Source organism: Polypterus senegalus, chromosome 18, assembly GCF_016835505.1.
Source record: "Polypterus senegalus isolate Bchr_013 chromosome 18, ASM1683550v1, whole genome shotgun sequence".
Classification (NCBI taxonomy): domain Eukaryota; kingdom Metazoa; phylum Chordata; class Cladistia; order Polypteriformes; family Polypteridae; genus Polypterus; species Polypterus senegalus.
The window spans coordinates 32,243,901-32,265,820 of NC_053171.1; the positions used below are offsets into that span (position 1 = coordinate 32,243,901).

At 39.5% G+C, this 21,920-nt stretch overlaps 1 protein-coding gene across 1 annotated transcript in view; it reads right to left on the reverse strand.

Annotated features, from left to right (window-relative positions):
* atl1 (atlastin GTPase 1) overlaps positions 1-11,833 on the reverse strand; it is a 36,668-nt gene extending 24,835 nt beyond the window's left edge. Inside the window, exons 1-6 of the mRNA XM_039741350.1 lie at positions 11,670-11,833; positions 7,630-7,880; positions 7,407-7,541; positions 3,765-3,869; positions 400-450; positions 104-160 (exon numbers count right to left, since the gene is read on the reverse strand). Coding sequence (XP_039597284.1) covers positions 104-160; positions 400-450; positions 3,765-3,869; positions 7,407-7,541; positions 7,630-7,880; positions 11,670-11,703 — 633 coding nt within the window. The 5' untranslated portion in view covers positions 11,704-11,833. The remainder of the gene's footprint in view (positions 1-103; positions 161-399; positions 451-3,764; positions 3,870-7,406; positions 7,542-7,629; positions 7,881-11,669) is intronic.
* Between the last annotated feature and the right edge of the window lie 10,087 nt (positions 11,834-21,920).

Genomic DNA, 21,920 nt, shown 5'->3' on the forward strand with positions numbered 1-21,920 from the left:
ACTCAACAATAATAATGCATGTGCACATAACATTTCATACATTGAATACAGCGCAAAGTGCTTTACAACAGTTCAAATAGCCAAAGGCAGGAATTCTTCTTACCTGAAATGGCTTCAAGAAGGTCTCTTCCATAGCTAGTCTGCCATACTCGGTAAAAAGCTGAGAAGAACAAGAAATATTCGCTGTCACCTGTTTATTATGGTTTCCAAAGCTGGTATCCAAACTTACCAACATGTCTTTGAAAAACAGGCAAGTAAATAATAACACAAAACTTAACACAGACCTAACTCTTCATTATGCATATTTAACCAGAAATTAAGACAAATAAGATCAGTAAAAATAAATGACTGTTCAGTTAATTAAAAGCTGGGAGTACACAGTAAATAAGTGACAGTTACCTGTAAATGCTGCAGATCATCCTCCTGCACATTCTGGGATATATTATAAACCTGAAAAGTATAAAATGTGATTAGTAAGATCGATAGCTGCTGTGTGCATACAATTTGGCCCTGACTTAAGGAGCTAAAGTATGAGTGACATGGACATCCTGTTTTACTGCATCTCTCTGTGGCCAGCCTGTCTCCTGTCCAGGTTGCATGCTGGTGTACTGTAGGTAGGCCAGCAGACTGCATTGGCATAACTGTTAAAGTTCAGAATCACCATCTACCACACTACACGAAACATTCTCTGGTACATATTCTGCCACCCAATCAATCTCACTAAAAACTCCTATCTTGGATAACTTCTTGGTCTGGTTTAAAGGAGAGTGTTTGGATTTGTAGTGGCTTCCAGATTTAGATTGTTCTTGAATTTCTTATAGTATTTGGAGTTTTGGTTTTGTCTTTTTTAAGCCTGATGTTGTTTAAGGGTTTTTTCATTTTTTGTTTCTTCTTTGAATTATTTTGCTAATTAGTTTAATTTTCTGTTGGGATTTTACTCTTTATTTTAATCTTAATTTAACTTAATCCTGATACTCTATATGTTCAATTTCCTCAAAATTCCAAAACTCCTGCGCCACCACCACCTACTCAAAGCTTCATGATGCTCCAACAATGATGGACGGATTAAAAGGCAGAATTCTACGTGACCATCATCATCATCAAGCCTTTCCGTGAGAACCCTAAATCCAAAGAGGACTGTTTCATTTATGTTAGGTAGAATGCCCAGAGGGGACTGGGCGGTCTCATGGTCTGGAATCCCTACAGATTTTATTTTTCTCCAGCCGTCTGGAGTTTTTGTTTTTCTGTCCCCCCTGGCCATTGAACCTTACTCTTATTCGATGTTAATTAATGTTGATTTATTTTGTTTTATAATTGTGTCTTTCATTTTTCTATTCTTTAATATGTAAAGCACTTTGAGCTACTGTTTGTATGAAAATGTGCTATATAAATAAATGTTGTTGTTGTTACTCTTTCTGTTAATAAACTTAGTAATTACTAAGTTATTTATTGGAAGGTTTAGATGGGAATTGCCTCTTTGTTGGTAAATAAGTCATGTTCTTTTTGGTGGCCCTCATAGTTTGTTTTTTTCTTTAGTGTGTCCTCTTTTTTTAATATTCTTATGTGAATTCCTAAGCATTCCTTTTCTTTTTTCAAAGCATTCCTGGCACCAAGTTAAATTAAATAATCTTGTTAACATTCAAATATGTTTATTAAAAAGCGTAAACTTACATATGGTAACTGAGGCTGAGTTAGCCCTTAGTGCCTTCTATAGTTTCCTGCTGGATTCTAAACCCAGCCATCCATAAAGGTCCCAATCACCTAAGATTCACTGCTTTATTTATTTAATCACTTAATTTCAGCAGAGAATTTGTAATTGTATATTACAGTATATACTGCAATTTACTTATACTAGGGGGCTTCGCTCGCCAACCCCCTGGCCTGCAATATGCACCAGCCACTTTGCGTCTCTGCCGCTTGCATATGTGGACTTCACGTTCACCAAACAACAAATCTTTTAATTCTCGCAGATACGCCTCTTCATTGGGAAGAAACACTACTTTTCCCTGATAGCAACATGAATTAGACGATCGACAAGTCTCCGACTTAAACTTTAAATCTGAACAATATATTCGATCTCTTTTCGCTGTTCCGTTATTTCACTGAGTAATAGTTTCCGTTTGTTTGCGCTAATGCGATCTTTATAGAATTTTTTTGAGACTTTTTAATATTAGTACTTTCATTATTTCTAACCTGCTGTGAATGTGTATCGCACCCAAGTTTTTGAACCTCTTTACGACGCTCTACTTTGTCATCTACTCTTTGTCTTTTATTTCCGGCCCCGGGCGTGTTTAAATCTCTTGGCACAAAGTCTCGTCTCGCGGGACTTGAAAGTATCTCTTTGAAAAATTCACGTCTCGTCCCAGGAATTTTTTTTATATAATAGAGAGATATAAATGTACTGTATATACAGTAAATTCTATGTTTACAGTAACAACACTCTTAGTTTATTCTGCAGAGTGGTGATACTATTTAATGCAATGAATGGTACATGCTGCCTATAACATTTATAAACTTGGCTTCTGATAAATCATTGGCCTCATCAAGTGAATAAGAAAATGCATCATATAACAAATATTAATTGGAAGTATTCCATATTCCCTGTAGTCTTTGATCTGTGATAATTTTATAATAGTGTGAGCCTGCTTATTACATAGACAGCGTGGTGTAATGGCTAAGGTGTTGGATGATGAGTTGTTCTTCCAATTCCCACCACTGACCCACTGGTAGTCACTACACTCATCCGTATTTCAATTGCAAATGTATGTAAATATTTGTATTGTATCCTTTTCTAATAAGTTACCATGGTTAAAAGCATTAGCCAAAAATACAATAATAATCAACTACATAATACTCAACTCTCCCATAAAAGGCTGGTCATTAAAGTATGACACAGGCTTACAACCTGAGTCAAAGCAATTATTGGATTCCTAGAGGTTGTACAGATAAATTTTAAGTTGTAATATACGAGTAATGTGTTAAAATTTCCAATTTAACATACTAATTTAATAAAAACATTTTTTTTTTTTCAGGGGGAATTTTAATTTACGTTGAAGACTTGACTTTTGTTTTTTTTTTTTTACAAATTTCAAAATGTTACACATCTATGATAAGTTAAACCCCATGCACAAATTCACAATAGCAAAAAGACTTTTAACAAAGTCGGCGGTTTTGAACACTTCACAGTCACAACAGATGGTAAATATCTGTTTCAGTGCATTGTCGAAAATGTGGGTTAAAAAGTATGCAATGAAAACATCAAGAGTTTTGTTGGTGTCAAAAAGAATGAATGTATAAGACCATCAAATTTAAAAGGACACTTCCAGCATTAGAAGCTACACTGGGCAGGGATGAGATTCCTTGTATCCTGAATGGTGTGTGCTTTCAATCTACATAGTAAATATATTAGTCTAACTACCAATAGAGGAGTCGCTGGTACCATAAATTTACAAGTTAGAGTTACTATAATTTGAGGAGTTGGGTGTTGAAGTCATAGGTTCTGGGTACTAACTCCACAACACTGCTATTATTACTGTTACCAGTATTGTGAAATATAGCCAAATCTGACATAACAAGGGAGCAAAGTTTCACTGTTCTGAAAAGATGACCCACTAGAGAGGGCACAGCAGCCACCCTTTCATTAATTATAATGACTTTCCTGACACAGCAGGTCAAGCATACTGTTGAACTTCCTCCACCTCCACTCTTCTAGGCAGAAATCCTTTTCCAACCCCCACGTTGTGACTGTTGACAGATGCCATTACCTGCATGGAGCTGATCATTGTGCTGAGAGCAAAGACAGTGGCGGAATCTCGCAGTGTTGACTGGCTGTCAAATGTGCCCTGTGTATCCATCAGCAAAACTGCCACCTGCGTGATAAAAAAGAGAAAATATCACACGCTGCATTTCAAATGAAGTCCCTTGGTACCAATTAGAAACAAAGTGAAAACATCTGGAAATGGGTTTCATATGACATTTGGAGCAATTCGATACTGCCAGTGACCCAAAGGTCTAGTTAGCAGTGGTACTGGTACACTTTCCATTGTATTTACCTTTGTGCACTTGTAAGTTGCTTTGCATAAATGGTACGTCAAAAAGCAAACTGTAAATGTCTCAAGAAATCTGCATACAAGCATTTCTGTACTGAACACATATACTGAGCTGCCTTTTCAAATCAGTTCTAAACTGCTTAATCAAAAGTCAAGAACAGAGAAGAGGTTTCTGTTTTGACAACCAGGTAGATTCACTATGGTACCTGATCTATAAATCTTTGTCTCCCACTAAAGTGTGACTGTTAAGTCTGGGTCATCATGTACATCTGCCAAGATCAATTCACACAAGACTGGACTGACTTGGTCAGTGATCAAGTTCACAACACTTCAGTTATGCTGTGCTGAATCAACATGTCGGCAGGCTACCTATGGCAACTGTTAGTTTTGTTTATCCCAGCAGTAATATGCCATCTTTTGACCTGCCACTATATAAAATATCACATACATCACTCTAAAACTTTGACTGATTTAAAATTAAGCTTGGAGGTAAAAATAAAAGTCAGTAAAAATTAAATATACAGCTCAACAAAGGACTTGTTAATAATAAGTGACACAGCCACTCGGCCGTCCATCAAATCAGAGGAATCAGAAATCTGAGAAACCAAATGTTGTACTGTCCACCAAATACCTTCAGACTCAAGGAGGTGAGCACAACTCATCTTAATAGCATTTTTACTTTTATCCCAACTTTCATACACAAGCATTCAGCAGGCCTCAGAAACAGTGAGAAGAGGGCATGCCATGCTGGCCCTTCACTTTCATTTGTTTGCCCAAATTTAGCCATTAGCTAGGAATCCTGGTTTACATGGATGAATATGAAAAACCAAACGCATAAGTTGAGCAGCAGTGCCAGGACAACTGGGAAACCTTAACTATGGTACTGGATTAAGGGCATGAACAAACAAACACTTGCTGGAGAACCTGTACATCAGAGTTTCCATTCACATGCACAACTCCTCCTCGCTTGAAGCAAGTCAACTTAGACACCCATTACCCTTACTATGCATTAAATTTCAGCCAGGAAACTTCAAAGCCATGTTTTATGTCCTTTTTGTTTTTTGTTGAGCCATTTATTGATGTTAATGCTACTTGCGTCAGTTATCTATTTTATTTACTTTGCCCGTGTTATATTTCATGTGTTTTGTGGGTGGTCTCCCAACAGATGGGGCCACCTTCCAGTCACGGCCAGGAAATGCCCTATAAATCTAGAGGGTCTCCCACAGTTCCTGGAACTTCATTTTGAATGTACTAGGGAGTGGTGAATTCTTAATCTTTGTGTTCTACTGTGCATTTTGAATCTCTGTATTTTTCGACTTCATGTTCTGTTTTTGACTTACTGTATCAGTATTCTGGTTGCAGCGGATTACTTTACTGTTTAGGAAAAAATACTTTGCCTTTGTGTTCCATGTAGCCTTATTGTTAGTGAAGAGCAGTGTTATGATATTAAATTTCTATTTTAAAAAGACTCTACAAGGCACGTTTTGTGTCTAGCCAGGGTTGTTGATGGAATTCCCCTCCCTCTGGCAACCATTTGTGGAAGTGCTTTTGGGTCTTACATGTTTTGGGGTGCCTGGTCGCAAGTTATGTATATCATTGGCCTGTGGAAGAAGCTGGAATTCCTGGTGGAAATCCATGGAGAAAAAAACATAACGTGATAAAATGAAAATAGTACTAAGTAGGCTAGGAATCTGACCCATGTGCAACAGAGCAGTGTATTATTCCAAGATATTATTGGACATGCTTCTGGTATCATTAATGTAGCATGTTTTGGTATTTTCAAAATAAAATAAGAGTAGACAGCCTGTGATCTTACTTTGGTCTTACATAGAATGATTATAAGTACCTAGCCCCTAATTCTGGTTAATGGGTGTAGCCAATCAACAGTGAAACACTCTCGTTAATGGCAAATTATTCTCAATGTTCCCCACATTTTTCAGCTGAAACCATAACATCTTAAATGGAATTAGTACTAAGTGTACTTAGTATACTGGTTTGATTAAATAATAATGAAATCTCCACACATATATAGCAAGAAGCACACTGTAGTCATACCTGGCTAAATCAATGCCGTTTTTCTCAAAAATGTATTAATTGTGTTATCCAGATGTTCTCAGAATTTTAAAATACTTTCCATGTGTTATTTAATTCTTTTGGTAGGTGGCGGTCGCACCCACGCTCCTACTATGGTTGAGCTGCTACTGACTGCTATGCAATGGTAACTGTGATTAAACAGACTGCGAGGGGGCGTCCGTCCTGGTTAGGTTGGGGGCCTCGGGTACAGGGCTTGGAAGCCCAGCCCTGTAGGGACCCGTGGCCACCACCAGGCGGTGCCCAGGTGCCTGAGGAACCCTGGAGCCCAGCACTTCCGCCACACCAGGAAGTGCTGGGGAAGACGACAGGGGACACCCGGATGGCTTCCGGGTGCGCAGCCAGCAGTTCCGCCACACAAGGGCGTGTCTGCGGAGGAGTGCCGGAATCAGCTGGAGCCCATCCGGGTTCCTATAAAAGGGGCCGCCTCCCTTCAGTCATGGGCGGAAGTTGGGTGGAAGAGGACGGAGCTGGAGTGAGGACTGGAGGCGGCCAGGAGAAAGAAAGGCACAGGACTGTGTGGCCTGGACATTGGACACTGGGGTTGTGAGTGCACGTTACATTGTAAATATTATTGTAAATAAACGGTGTGTGGTGAAAATATGATGTCCGTCTGCCTGTGTCCGGGCCAGAGTCCACAATATATATGTGTATGTATATCTTGTATATAAACGTCTATGCGTGGAAGTGTGTGTGTCGTTTTGTCTGGTCCGGAAGTGCGTGGCTACTACAGCATGAAGCTCAAAAAGCCGGCAAGGTGGCCCCAAGATAACAAGTTGTAAGAAGAAAGCAACTCTGTTGCCAAAGTAAAACCGCTGAGAAGAGAGGAAACTCTTACACAAGCGAGACGAGCACATCGGCATAATGAATCCTCCTAGGAGAAAGATGCCCAGAGTAGTTCCTTTCAATTACCTGACATCTTTACATTTCATTTTTTTTCTGACGATTTAAATAGTTTCTAGGACCCTGGGCTTTTTACAGCACAGGCTTACACAGCTGTGAAGAAATAACTTTGACTTGGAAAAAATACTGAACTTATCCTTTAAGCCAATGAAGTGACACAGTAAGGCGGCTGAATTTGGAAAAGTATATAAACTCTGGGTCACTGTAAGATTTAACCACTGTTAAATAACAAGCACATCTAAATGGTGGGCTCTTGACTTTTTATTTCAATTTAACCATCCAGGGCATGGATCATTTTGTTTGCAGGTTTCCCATTATCATCTAGTGCTACATTAAGGATGGTGACATCTAGATCATTCTTACTTTCGTGCCGTCAGGCTTGTCAACTAGAAAAACCTCGCTCCAGATCTGGATGCCAGTGGTTTCACGTTCAGACCCCCCTCTCCAAGAAAAGCCAGTCAAAGGATCATCTGGGGAGCCCAGCCAGTCTTCAGAGCCCTAAAATGTGGATAGCACAAGAATAAATGCTGGCACTGCAGTGACACCTTCACAGACGTAACCAGTTCGCACTGGCAGGTGATCTTACCTGGTTGTACATATATCTTAACATGAAGTCCATGAGGAAGGATTTGCCTTTGCGGAAGGCTCCTGCCACCGACACAGCCACGACTTCTCTGTCCCGAACGGCCTCAGACAACAAGATCCTGTTGAGTGCTGCTTCATCCAGCTCAAAGGAATGGTCATCTTTAACAATGAGGACCTGGACTGGCTCTGCTTGTGTTACGGGCTCCTCTTCCTCAGAGCTCCAGTCATACGCCCCCTTGTCTGAGAAACCACCTGTTGTCAGAATTGAAATTTCAATCAGGAGTTAAAAATGCCTTTTGTTCTTTCGTGTTATTCCATTTCAAAAGTTTCTTCAGCTAAATGTTTTTGATATCAACATTTACTACCAATTCAGAAAATGTGTGGCCTATGTACATGCACATGTGATATTAAGGGGTATAGTCAAATGGTTATGGTGCCGTCTTTAAAAGAGCACCCTGTGTGCTTAGAAAGTGCCCACTCTGCACTAATTCTAAAATGGAAGACTTGGCCATAGAACATTAGTTTCTCAAGCAATTTCTCTTTTTTTTTTTTTGGTCACCTGTCATTTTGCATTTTCAGTGTATAGACCCCTCCTACATTTGACCAAACTTTGTAGTTCAAGTTTCATCCACATGTTGTGAGGTAGGCTCACTTCTCCTGTGTTTGGCATAGGCTCTGAACGCAGCAGCATTGTTAGGCCAAGCTGCCGAGTCATTCCTCTTCCTAATGTGAAGGCAGCATCATCTAGTCAAGGAAGACAGTGCAGAGCACACGCCGAGGTTGACCTGCAGTGCTTCTCGCATAATATTAGAGCATTCCACAAGGATCACTAGCACGGGCATCCATAAATCACTTAGCTTTACTCTTTAGACGAGTGTGCAGCTTATTGAAGTGCAGAAGAAATGCCACCCTAATGATGGAAAATGTGTACCCCGTGTTCTGTACAGGATGCTGATCAAACACACTTTTACTAGAAAACCATTCCATGATGTAGAAAATCTAGAGGTCTGCAATCAATCTTAATGCAGTAAGATTAAGATGAAGGGTTTGGTTCTGAGCTAGTGATCAGTATAGTATTAAAGCATCTTCCTTAAGCACTTTAAATATATATATATAGTAGAAAAATCACTTCCACATTTCTAAAACCTGCAGGTTAAGCCACTTCTAAACTAAAGGCCCCCAAGTCAAGAGTTACGGCAGACATACTGATCTCTGGACCACACCTTCAGCACAGCAACTTCCTAATGCACACACACACACACTTGCCCCCGAGACTGAATATCTTGTCTGTGATTCAAGCATAAGACCTAAGGTGGTCTCTTCCACAGATTTCCCTGAGGCTGTAAACGTGTTTAACGTGTCATTTCACTTCTGTTTAGACCAGCATGCTATGGTCCTTAGCAGGCACAGTATATAGTCATTTACATTGTGGTTTCTGTCCCAACCCACTTCTTCACTTATTTGGACCCCAACTTTAACAACCTTAGCGTTATGTTTTCCCCTGGAAAAACAGGCCAAAACCACATTTTTTTTTCAACTAGGAAAAATGTTATTACGTGTAACAGAAACATGTAAATACCAAAATGTTAACATAAATTGAGAAGGAAAGATATGTCTGCTGCCCACTGCTGGACTGGTGCAGATTTAGTACACGCCCTTTGTGTGGCTTGTTTTGGCACAGTCACCAATGCACAGCTCGACATTACAATCAGGACAGTGGAAGTGTGTTTCTTTGTGCACATTTCTTCTGTTGTTTGCACACAAGCGGGTAGAATATCAGTGCCTGATCCGCACAGTCCACACACCCCTGGTGTGATTGCAGGATACATCAGCACAAGGCCTAGTGACTTCCACATATCCCTGACATGAACATTGACAGTTTCGCATTGTGAACAGTGCTTATGGGGCGAATGTCATACTTGTCCTTGCACTTGATCATAATTGTTACGTCTTTTTGTCATGCAGCTACTGTTGCTTCAACGTGCATATCACAGGGGTTAAGCCGCACAGTGTCATATTATACATCCGTTTCACAATCTGTGTCAACATTTAATGACAAATTCACACTGTCCTCACTAAAACTCAAACTAAGCAATGTTTCAGTTTGTTCTAAAATTGCCTTTATGGCTTTTCAGTTACCAGGTCAGAACACATCGAAATATTTATAGTTTTTTGCAGCATTATGCTATTTCTTCCACTAGATGGCAGCAGGATACTGTGTCGAGAATTATTCAGGCTTAACACAGAAAAGTATATCATTACACTCCCCTCAAATCTAACTCTGGCTTAACTGTAATAACATAGCCTACTCTGTTTTAACCATAATAATAATGAATTTTCAGCCCGAGTCATGTTTGGGGTGACTATCAAAAAGGTTAATTAAGCAAGCTGTTACTTCCCAGGATCTATGCTTTGTACAACCATCTGGAAATGACAAACTGGTTATGCCACATTTTCACTGAATGGAACAGGAATTTATATGCGTTAGATAGGTAATAATTTGTTCTTTTTCCTTTTATTTATTTAATGTTCTATTTATTTAGACAATTATTTACTAATATGCAATCAAGTTGGTAACCTTGAATTAGCTGCTCCTTTCAGAGGCATTTGGGCTGGTGCCTGTTCTGCTTATCATTACCTGTCAGTATGCAGATACAATTATGAATGCAAACTCCCGGGAAAAAGTGAACAGTAAACATTTAAAGATAAAGAAAAAATACAAATATGTCTTAATTTCTTCTAAGTGTAAATCTAACACTACTGCATTTGTCTAAAAATAAAAGGAAAAAACAAAACAGCCAATCAAACAAAGAGATCAATAGAAGGTAGCAATGGCGGACTGATTGAGAAACTGGTTAGAACAAAACCCTGTGGTGACAGGGGGCCATGAGGACTGAATGTTGAGAACCCCTGGTTTTCATGATTCTGCACTTGGTGTACTGCCAGGTAAAGTGACTCACAGCTAGTTGGTGAAGGGATTGTGCAGGCAGCCTTGTGCATTACATGCCACACTTTCTGGCAAAGAGAAATAAACTGGGCAGTCTTAATTATGAGACTAGTGAAAATCTGAACCAGCAGGTCAGTCTGTATGAATCTACTAATTTACTGATTAAATGTTTACTGTAAGTGTTCAGTCAATTATGGATACCATTTTAGAATCACAATCTCCAGTGCTGTATAACGCACACCTCTGGAAATGCAGGAGGAAACTACAAAAAGAAACAAATAGATACAGGCGGAGAAGGAGCTGGGATCCAAAGCTGGCCTGGTGAGTTGTTAGTTTGCAGCACTAACATATCAGTTCACAACAGGCATAATGTCCAAATGAGGGAGAATACTGGAGGTGCAAACACAACGCCTTGCAGAAGTGACCAAGCAGGTACAGTCAGTGGCAGTAACTTCAACACAAATATTATGAAATGTGGTGACTACACTGCCAGCAATGGTCAGAGTTAAGGTGGTCACCACTGATCGATTACGGTCGGTATCTAACACGCCTTGACGCGCCCAGCACCTGCACATGAAATGCGTGGTCCTCCTGGTCGCCGTGGAGCCCCAGGGAAGTCCCCTACGCCACCATACACACGCTAGTCTGAATGCACAGGCGGCTGTCCCCCGAATCGACGCAAGGAAACTGGGTTTCAGAGTAAAAAACTCAGGTGTTTGAATGGAGAATAGAAAGGAAGACTACGCATCTTTGGCGTTTATTAATTATTAATTATTGACAGATTCAAATGTCAGCTGCCTCCCTGTTTTCAGAGTGGGCGCCGTGACCGGAGTGCGGTAATGGCTGAGCCGGTCCTGGAGGACAGAAGCGGTAGGGCCATCCCGACAATGAAGCATCAGACGCACCTGTGCAGTGCTGCCTTTACGCACCGTGAGGCAATTTCCACAGAAAACGGACAGGCCCGCGGCCACTCGTCATTTCACGGTTCTCTCACACCATCGGTACGCGATCTGGGCGGAGGTGTAAATAATTGTTTAGGAGGTTGATTTACGATCGCGAGGACGTTATCGCGACGCACTCTCCAGCACACTTACCCCAGCTGTTTCTTTCTTTTCGGTTCTTGGCCATAATGTTAATCTTCTTAATGATAAATAAGGCCCTGCTGGCGCAGGCTCCCTCTCTTCAGCCGAGTCCGAAGATGCGTTCAGAGATGCTGAGAAGAGGCAGTAACTTGAGGTACCATCTCTTAACCGTCAGGGGGCGTAGCGGGGGATGGCTCTGCCAATCACGTTGGAGGAGCTCGCAGCGGCTGAGAAAGCGGAAATGTTCCTGTATCCTGGAAAACACTGTAGTACCGCGCTCAGCCATTAGATGGCAATGACTTTTCTGGAGAATAAACTGAGATGCTCGTGTCTTTCAGGGAATCGAGGAAGTGAGACAATTGTAATTGAGAAAGGGAGTATCCATACCAGACACACACGCACTTCACCACACGAGGGCGCCGAAGGACTAAGTTCACCTGCTTAACGGCTCCCAATTCTGCTCAACAAGGCAGCAAGACCACAGCTCCGATATTATTAACAGTTGAAACCCAGAATGGAACATGTTTAACAAAGCGGCACTATATTACCTGTATGAGGAAATGCTTTAGTAAAACAGAGTGGCATCTCATTTTCTCTCCCAAGGGGTTTACAAGTGAATAATGTCATCACAGCCCTTGACAAAGACTTGGAAATACTGGAGGGGGCAGTTTATTTAGACCATTACGTTATAACTATAATAAAGTTGTACTTTTGTGCATAGCTATAATTTAAAGAATGTGGCTGTCCTTTAATTTCTCCAAACATCCAAGCTATTTGTTAACACTCTTTTTCTATTAATGCTTTTACACTTTGCACTAATTTTAATTTATTTTACACCCTCTGCCTTGATTCTCAGAGAAACTAAGGCAATGTGAATTGAATGGCTGTGTGGCCAAACTTGATGCTGATAAACGCAGACTAATGGGGTTCTGGGAATTCTCTCAAGAAATGAGTTCATCTTACTGGTTTATAAATTTCATTGAACAACAATCATTAGCAACGATTGTGAAGAGAAGAGGAAATAGCTAAAAGAAACAATCAGAGGCTGGGACTTCTGTGAAAGGACCCATTAATATGGGCTGGCTGACAGGCTGCCTAAACTTTTCAACACATATAACATTCAGTTTTATTTTTTGGTTGTTCTGTTAGATTTGGCAATCAAATGATCAATGGACTTTAATATGTGCAAAAAGATGTCTAAAGTAGAAACTTTCACATCTGGCTTGTCAGCAGCAATACACTCTCCATTTCAGAACAGGTCATCCAACTGCATGTTCGGGCCCAGCCAGTACTTGGATGGGTGACAATCTAGGAAAAGCTTGGGTTGAATCTGGAAGAGGTGTTGGTGAGGCCAGCAGGAGGCACTTACCGGTCTGTCTGTGTGTGCATCCCAATGCCGCAGTACAGTGATGGCGAAAAAGTGCTGTAAATATGGCACCGTCCTTCGAAGAAGATCTAAAACTGGATCTTTACTGTCTGTGGTCATAAGAAATCCCTGGGTATCCTTCAAAAAAAGAAGTGTCTATCCTGATGTCCTGGCCTAATTGCCCACCACGGCCAGGTCAATTTGGATCATCCCCTGTCTTTAATTGGCTTACTATCTCTCACCCCTTCGCCATCTAATAACTATGTGGTGAGTGTACTGATGCAAAAATGGCTGCTGTTGCATCATCCAGATGGGTGCTGCATTTAGATGGTGGTTTAAGTAACTCCCCATTGTCTATGTAAAGTGCCTGGGTGTCTACAAAAGCACTATATAAATGTAACTATAATATAGTGCCTTTCACATATATCTTTCTTTTATAATGAATTTTATCTTTCTAAATATATGACCATGTGTACCTGTCTGTTTTATATAGTGCCTTTCATATCCACCTAATACAGTCACTTTCATATCTAGTGTAATGTCTGTCTATTTGCCTACATATAGCTGTCTGTACCTTCCATATCTATTCTTTACTACACTAAAACAGCATCATGGCGGGTTTGTTATAGGCTGGTTAAGGATAATTCCACAAAAATGAGGCGTTAATAAAGACTGGCTGACAGGGTGGCAAAATGTTGAACCTGTCACGTTCGTGGTTCTGGTTTTTGTTTAATGGTCAGATTTACCAATTGAGTGATAAAAGTACATTAATAAGTGCAGGAATATGTCTCATATAGTGTTTGTCAAATCTATCTATCTGTCTATCATATAGCACTCTTTATATCTATCTACTTTATATAATGACGATGTTCTAATTTATCTATTAAGTACCTTTTTATATTGCGATTTTCCCATCCATCCAATACAGCGTCTTTCATATCTATCCACAGGTACTATGCTAATGGAGAAGATCCTTGACATATAAACTGATTACAAACTATTCCACTAAAATGAGACATATTAATTTAAAACATTGTGATATCAATGATATCAGTTTTTTTTTTCAAGAAAAAATATTAATCATTTTTGAAATTTGCTTTTCATGATTTTATAGGGTTTAAAAGTAAATGTTTGCCCACAGAGCCCCGCTGTGTAATAATTATTTAGGGAAGGTTGTGTCATGTTGTACAATACCTTAATGCAAGATTAAAAAAGCCCCAGATGGTTGGAAATGCAACATTTCAGCTTTTAAGCCTTCAGCTGATTGTCTCTGAAGTGAAGGCTGCACCCAGGATACATATGTGATAGTTAGGCAAAAGGAGGAATGTTGAATAAAACAGATGAAGTCCTGGAAAAAAGTTCTATCTATATATCAAATATAGTGCCTTTCCTATCTATCTATCTATCTATCTATCTATCTATCTATCTATCTATCTATCTATCTATCTATCTATCTATCTATCTATCAAATATAGTGCCTTTCCTATCTATCTATCTATCTATCTATCTATCTATCTATCTATCTATCTATCTATCTATCTATCTATCTATCTATCAGAAAAAGAATCAACACACAAAACCCTCATGACTGGAGTGATAACTGATTTGGCATGTTACAGACATTTAATAGAATCCCAGGTTTTGTGTGAATGAAAGTCCTGAATGTTTTTCTGTGTTTTAAATATGGTGTTGTATTGTGCATGGATGTGTACATGTGTTTGTTGTATGCCATCCTCATCACGACCAGGTTGTAGGGTGAAGCCATTGATACCCTGACTTGACTCGTTTCTTTTGGTTTCTGCCTGGCTGCAGTGAACAGCCATTGAGATACAGACTGTTTTATGAGTGCAGCCTTCAACAACTCTTAAAATGGAGGCACTGGTCTTAAAGCTTGTTGAGATACCCCTTCCTTTCTTCAGTGGACTCCTTTCTTCAAATCTTTAATGAGACGATTTAAGTAAGTGACATAGTGCATGCTGATGACACGGTCTGACCGTAATTTTCATCCAACTCCTTCACTCTTACTGATGGCTCACAACGGACAGCTCTCAGTACCTGGCAGGTGTTTCACTTTTGACGTAAAACTTTATCATTTCCACTGCTGGACTGAAGAGCATGGTTGTTTTTAAATGAAAAGTCAGATAAGAAAAATGAAATTCAAATTAAGTAAAATAACCGGTTTTTCTTTGGCTACTCTAACTTTCATGCAAAATCCCAATATGTGCTTGTTAGGTTAACTCCCAACTCTACACTGGCACCACATGAGTTAGTGTGGGTGTGTTTGTGAGAGTATCCATCACCCTGTCCATCATCACTTTTGTTGTGCTTTTGCCAAATGCCTTCTGGAAAGGCTGTGTCCCCTCCTTGCAGACAATGGATGGAAGTACAATCGGCTTGATAATTTACCCCTTTTGGCATGCCAACAAACAGTTCTAAATATGGGACATGGTTTTATCATCCAATAAAAAACAAAATTTGTGATTTTTTTTTTTTTTTTTTTGAAGGTGGTAATGTTGCTTCTTCACAAGTCTTACAGGGTGATTTGGAGTATTCAGATGGGGTGCTGTCAAATAAGAAGATGATGTGACAAAATAAAATGCATTAATCTAAAAGCATGTAGTTCCACTAACTGATTATGCGCAAAAACACATTCAACGTTGTTATTCCACGTGCAGGGTTGTGCTCTCAAATCCCACTACACACCTTGTCAGAGAAATTTCACAATGTTTATAGAATCCTAAAAATGGCCAAGCCTGATTATTATAAAAGCTATAAAATCCGCCTTTCTTGATACTCTACCTTACTTGTTAAAGGTTACACATTAGAGTTAAGTTGTCATCAGCAGCCAGAACTATAAAGTATGGAAGTGGTGTACAGTATCTAATAGTGCGTGAAGAAACGCTACAGGGGCTCTTTTATACAAACAGCAATACGCCTGTATAGTGCTTCGACAGGGACTGCCAAGTCAGAAGTTTTTCTTTCTTTTTACTTTTCTTCATTTGTAGCCATTCTGGTGTGTATTTATAATTAATTATTTATTTAATGAGCTTCTGTAAAATGACAGATTCCTCTCTGGGGACAAACAAGTTCTATCTATATATCAAATATAGTGCCTTTCCTATGTATGCATATTTGTATTTATCTATCATTAAATAGTGCCTTTTCTATCTATCTATCTATCTATCTGAAAAAGAATCAACACACAATACCCTCATGATAATCCTTAGCCAACATACACCATCACTAAAACACTTTTAAATATACAAGCCACGCACGAAATGCAGCACTATGAGGACGAGTCTGGATGTACACAGGAGTGATTTTTAAGAAGCAGACAATCAAAACTGTAGTCTTCGAACTAGAACATGGAGGACACTGCCGTGGTGACACAACAGGTTAAACTGATACACTGAAGCCTTAGCTTTCATGGGCTTTAAGCATAATGAGAAGCCAGAACTGAAACTCATCAATAAAGTCAGTGGCAATTAAGAGGCCAACCTAGACAGTTGGGTCTTCAGTCTGGATTTTTAAATATGGAGACACTGGTGAAGTGTCATGAACAGACCCTATCAATAAAGTTCTATGGAGACAGCGTTTGGGGTTTCAAAACAGGAACAAGGCCAGCGCTAGCAGATTTTCCCTGTCTTAACAGGTTTATATCATCCATCCATCATACTTCCAATTATTTTGAGCCATGTCTTGCATTACCGAGTAACAAAGAGTCACTGATAAAAAACCAGGGACAAGCCCTAGATGGCATGCCTTCTCATTACTGGGCACTTGCACACATATTCACACTGGGCCATTTTACAGTTGCAAATGAACTCTAGCAGCTACTCATGGGATGTGGGAGAAAGCCTTCATGTACATGCTGGAACTGTTAACTAGGCTGAAAATGGAATCCGTGTCCTTGAGCTGTGATAAACCAGGCATAACATTTTTGCTGCACCTAATCAGTTTAATCAGTGTGCTGCGCAGTACTTTGTAAAGATTGGTATTGACATGTAACAGGGGGCCAGCAGCCATGCCATTGGCTTTCACAACATATAATCTACCTCTAGCTTTTTGGGCCCAGCCAATACTTGGATGAGAGACCAACCAAGAAAAGCTTAGTTTGCTGCTGGAATAGATGTTAGAGAAGCCTGCAGGGGGCACTTACCATGTGGTCTGATTGTGGAGCCCAAAGCTCCAGCAAAGTGATAAGGACACGGTGCTAGAAAATGGTGCCATCTTTTGGATCAGATGTAAAACCAAGGTCCCAAATCTTTGTGGTAATATAAGATCCCTGGGCATCTTTTGTAATGAGTACTGTTTACCCCAATGTGCTGGTTAAACTGCCTGTCATTGCCTGGTCAGTCTGACTCCCTAATTATCTCCTATCTCTTATTGGCTAACTATCTCTTCCACCCTTTCACCACCTAACAGCTCATATGTTGTGAGCATATTGGCACAAAATAGCTGCTGTCACATCACCCAGGTGGGTGGGTGGCGATTGAAATGGCTCCCCACTATCACTGTAAAGCACTTTTGAGTGTCCAGAAAAGCGCTATACAAATGCAGTGTCTTCTTCTTTTTCTTTGTGTGCCTTGTTTACCACCTCTTTGGTCCCTATGTAGTGGTGCTTACATAGAATAAGCCTGCTGCCAAGGAGAGACAAGAAGCCAACAGAGTTCTTAATGCTTAAGAAAAGAACACTGTATAAAAGAAGGAGCAAATGTTGACATGGCGCCCATGTAGTTACAACTGTGTACCACTGTAGTACATTATGGCTTTTTCCCCACATCTCAAAAGATGAGCCCTTTAGGCTGATAAGTAACTTTGAATTAGCCCTATAATAGGCTGCTGCCCCATCTAGGGTTTATTCCTTTCCCTTGGTACTGTGATATTCTTTACACCACCAACCAACCATGACCCTGATTTGTAATAAATGGGGTATGATAATGCATGAGTGGAGGGACTGTGTGGTATTTCTTTATTCATTTGAACTTTGATAAACATTAAGCAGACCAAGTTTTCCTTGAGTAATATTTACTAATCCATTTGGTTATACTGCTTTGGCAATTACCTGCTCCCATGATTCCATTTTCACTGATACAATACACGCAGCATATAGGTGGCCACCTGTTTTGCATAACACACCTTGTGTAAATATTGACCTTCCGGATCACCGTATCGTACATACCAAAACTAATTGATGCAAGCAGTTGTTACTTTTGTGAAAAGCTATGTTCACACAGAGGACCTGGGACTTTACTGGGCTAACTATCCAAGAAACTCAGGTACATCTGCTTATTCACACTTAGATAGTCAATCCATTAAAGGAACACTCCACCCAATAATTCAAAGCCATTTATTATCTTTTATTTATCTCACATTATCTGTGGCAATTGCTGAGAAAAATACTATTCTATTTTTAGGGAGATGAGAGATAGTTCCTAAAGTTCCTAAATAATAGGTTTCTAAGTTGACCCATGCTGAACATTTTTTTTCAGTTCAGTTCAGTTTATTTTTAGATAGATAGATAGATAGATAGATAGATAGATAGATAGATAGATAGATAGATAGATAGATAGATAGATAGATAGATAGATAGATAGATACTTTATTAATCCCAGGGGAAATTCATATAGTGCTGTTCACTGAGTGTAGGTGCAAGAGACTGTGACAAATTTTCAGATAAAATGTAATTACAAACTTTACAAATTACTAATTACATAATAAGTAACACATAAAGACACATTTGTTTAACCAGACAGGAAAACAAAGTAGTTAACAACTGATGTACATTAAATGGAGCTCAGCAGTATCTTCCATTCATAAATTGTCCAATTATGAACAAACAGCAAACAATATCAAAACAGCTATACAAAATCTTAATTTACTCTTGTCACATAATCCATATGTCAAAAATGGTTGCTGTGTGCTTACAATATCCCAAATACATGTATTTCTGCTAAAATATTGTTAAAAACACCAGTTTTAGAAAACCCTCTCATGAACTGCTATAAAGTGCGCTGGAAAACCTAACTGATGAAAAAAAGATAATTTCTGAGTGGAGATTTCAGTAGTGTCCATACATGGCAGCACCAGCCTGGGAAAGAATCACAGGAGTGTGAAGTAGTGTAAACCCTTTGTAACCAGGGATGCTCAGAGAGTTTTCAGATAGCGTATCAGTTGAGCCCTTTGTCTCGCTACTTCACACATGTTCAGATATGGCATGGCCAAACAGAAAGTGCCTTGTGCATTATGGATTTGAGGTAATAAAGTATCTATCTATCTATCTATCTATCTATCTATCTATCTATTGTGATTGTTCTTCCCAATCACATGATATCCAGAACAGAATAGTGTAACTGTTATTTTACTGTCATGTAGTGGACCAATACCTGACTTGAATTTTGATGCATCTCCCTGAACATTTGGTTGTTTGTCAGAGATAAAACAGGCCAGTACTGATGCTAGTTCTCTTACAATCAACTCTGTCATTGTTTGCAATACAGAGGCATACTTGGCCTCCCAGGAGAAGACTTGGATCATTTAATAGCTGATGGAGTTTAAATGTTGACAAGTATTTGATTGTGCCTAGCACTGTTTCACACTCACCTTTGTTCATAGATACCTTCAAGCCCATTATGGTGATCTTAGCTTGACTGAATTGATTTGCATGTACCAATGGAGTACAGTGGTGCTGTTTTTGGAGACAAGTTAGATTCATCATTCATGAGACCTGTGTAACATATTTCTCTGCAGTCCTCCTATAAGCCAAAATGTTGCTCATGGTCTCTGTAACATAAAAGGCAGCAGAATATGTCATTTTTTATTGGAGCTTTTGAGTTGGAATTTTGACCAAAGGCAAGGAGGATAATATTTACAGTAGAACTTTTCACACCTCTAATTCTTTGATATCTTCAAAAGTTGATCACTATGATCTTATTTCACGTGCCACTGTGTCAGGAGCTTGTCATATTTTGACTTTCACTATTTGTTTGTGCTCCTGTTTTGACATTGTAATGACACATCCATGAAAAATAGCCCCATTTCCTAAATTTAAGTACTTTTTTCAAGTACTTTTTTCCCTTTCCTGGGTTTTATTTCGGTCACCATGAGTCTTGTTTGCTCAGTGGCCACATAGTCTCTGGCTTCCCTGTTGTTGCATGAGTGCTTTTTTCTCTATATTACACATTATTTCAGTTGCATGCTGATGGCCTGCAGACACTGAGGACCACTTTAATCCCACATCTTTGATATTGCACCATGCTTCAGGAAAGCTGCTGATATTCCAGGCCATGTGTGGCAATGGTACTTAAGCTGTATCTGTTTTGTCTTTTAAATGCTGTGTATCTATTTCTCCAGATTCAACTTAATTACTAAATCCTCATGAACAGTTGTAATAGGAGGGAACCTTCATGACCACCTTTTGAACACTTAATGAAACCTAAGGAACCAAAAGAGTAAAACAAAATGTGCACTACTTCTTCAACACAACTGAAACACTGGACAGCAACAAAGTACAAAGTAAAAAAAAAAAAAATTCCCTGTTGCATGTGTGGACCTTTCCATATGGACCTTGAATCCACTGCCTTGCAGACTTCTCAAATTGCACAGAAGAGCTTCTTTCTCTCACTCTCATCCTCCTGAAACTAGACATAATGAGCTCTCTGCAGTCAGACTGTTTTAAAACCACTTTCGGTGTGACATCCAGCAAAATCCCTGAATCATTTTCTGGGAACAGGGGTGGGTCTCCAAATGTTTGAGTCCACTGCAGTAACCAGTCTTCAGTAAGGTTGGGTCTTTTGAGCAACTTTCTTGGGTGACCCTATTAAAAGGATAACATGGTACATGTTTGCCCACCCCCTGCTCTCTCTTTCTCTGGCAGGGACAGGCTGCACTCTACCCCTGTCCTTCAACACACTTTTTTTTTCCCTTGCCAGCTCTTTTCCTGATGGACAACTCAATTAGCAGTACATAAAGTCTATCCCGGTTTACAGGGTCAGTTTAAAAGGTAAAATATTAATGTCAGGAGTAGGCATTGGTTCTGCCCTTAGCCATTCCTTTGCCTGTATTTTGCCCTCCAGTCTGTTTATATGAACATTAATTACACTTCACTCACATGATGGAAGAGGAATTGGAAATAACAGAGGGATTCTAATTAGAAGTTATTTCTTTAGCATTGTACTTCCATGTTTTGGATTTTTAGTATGTATGCCATTTTGTCTTTTATGACTATTTCCTTGTTTCTGGACTTTTACTTTATTTTATGTTCTTAATAACTTTGCCTGATTTTTCTGCCAGCATTTTTGTACATTGATGTCCTCTAACTTTTTGACTTGCCTTCTGATCTGCAGATATTAACTTGCTAGCGGTGGTTTCTGTTTCTTGCTTTTCTAAGTCTGCACCCCAACATAGGTTTGCATTTTGGCCAGCCCTGTAGGTTTCCTGATAAACGCAAATTTATTATTAATTTTGTGATTTATCAAAATGGTTAGGCTAACATGGAAATTGTGCTTTGTTTAAGATTTTTATTCAAAACTATATCAGCATGGCATTTTTGCTGTCACATGGAGGTCTCCAATTTATTTATATCACAGCTGAAAGCCACAGTGGCAGAGAACTTGTGAAAAGAATATACATTTCTCAAAGACAAGTTAGCATAGTGGGGAAAAAACCTATGCAAAAAAATAAAATAAAACTGGAGACACAATTCAGCCTAAAAGCAGCCTGTGCAGCAGGGCGGGGATCTAGTATGGGCAGAGGATATACAGTGAACAAACACAATGAACGTCTTTACACAGAGGCTAGTGGGAGTCCATATAAATTAGCCTTTTTATTTTCTGCAGGAAGACACAATACTGAATGGAATGATCCTGTGACAAGTTAGCTACAGTAGCAGCTAAATA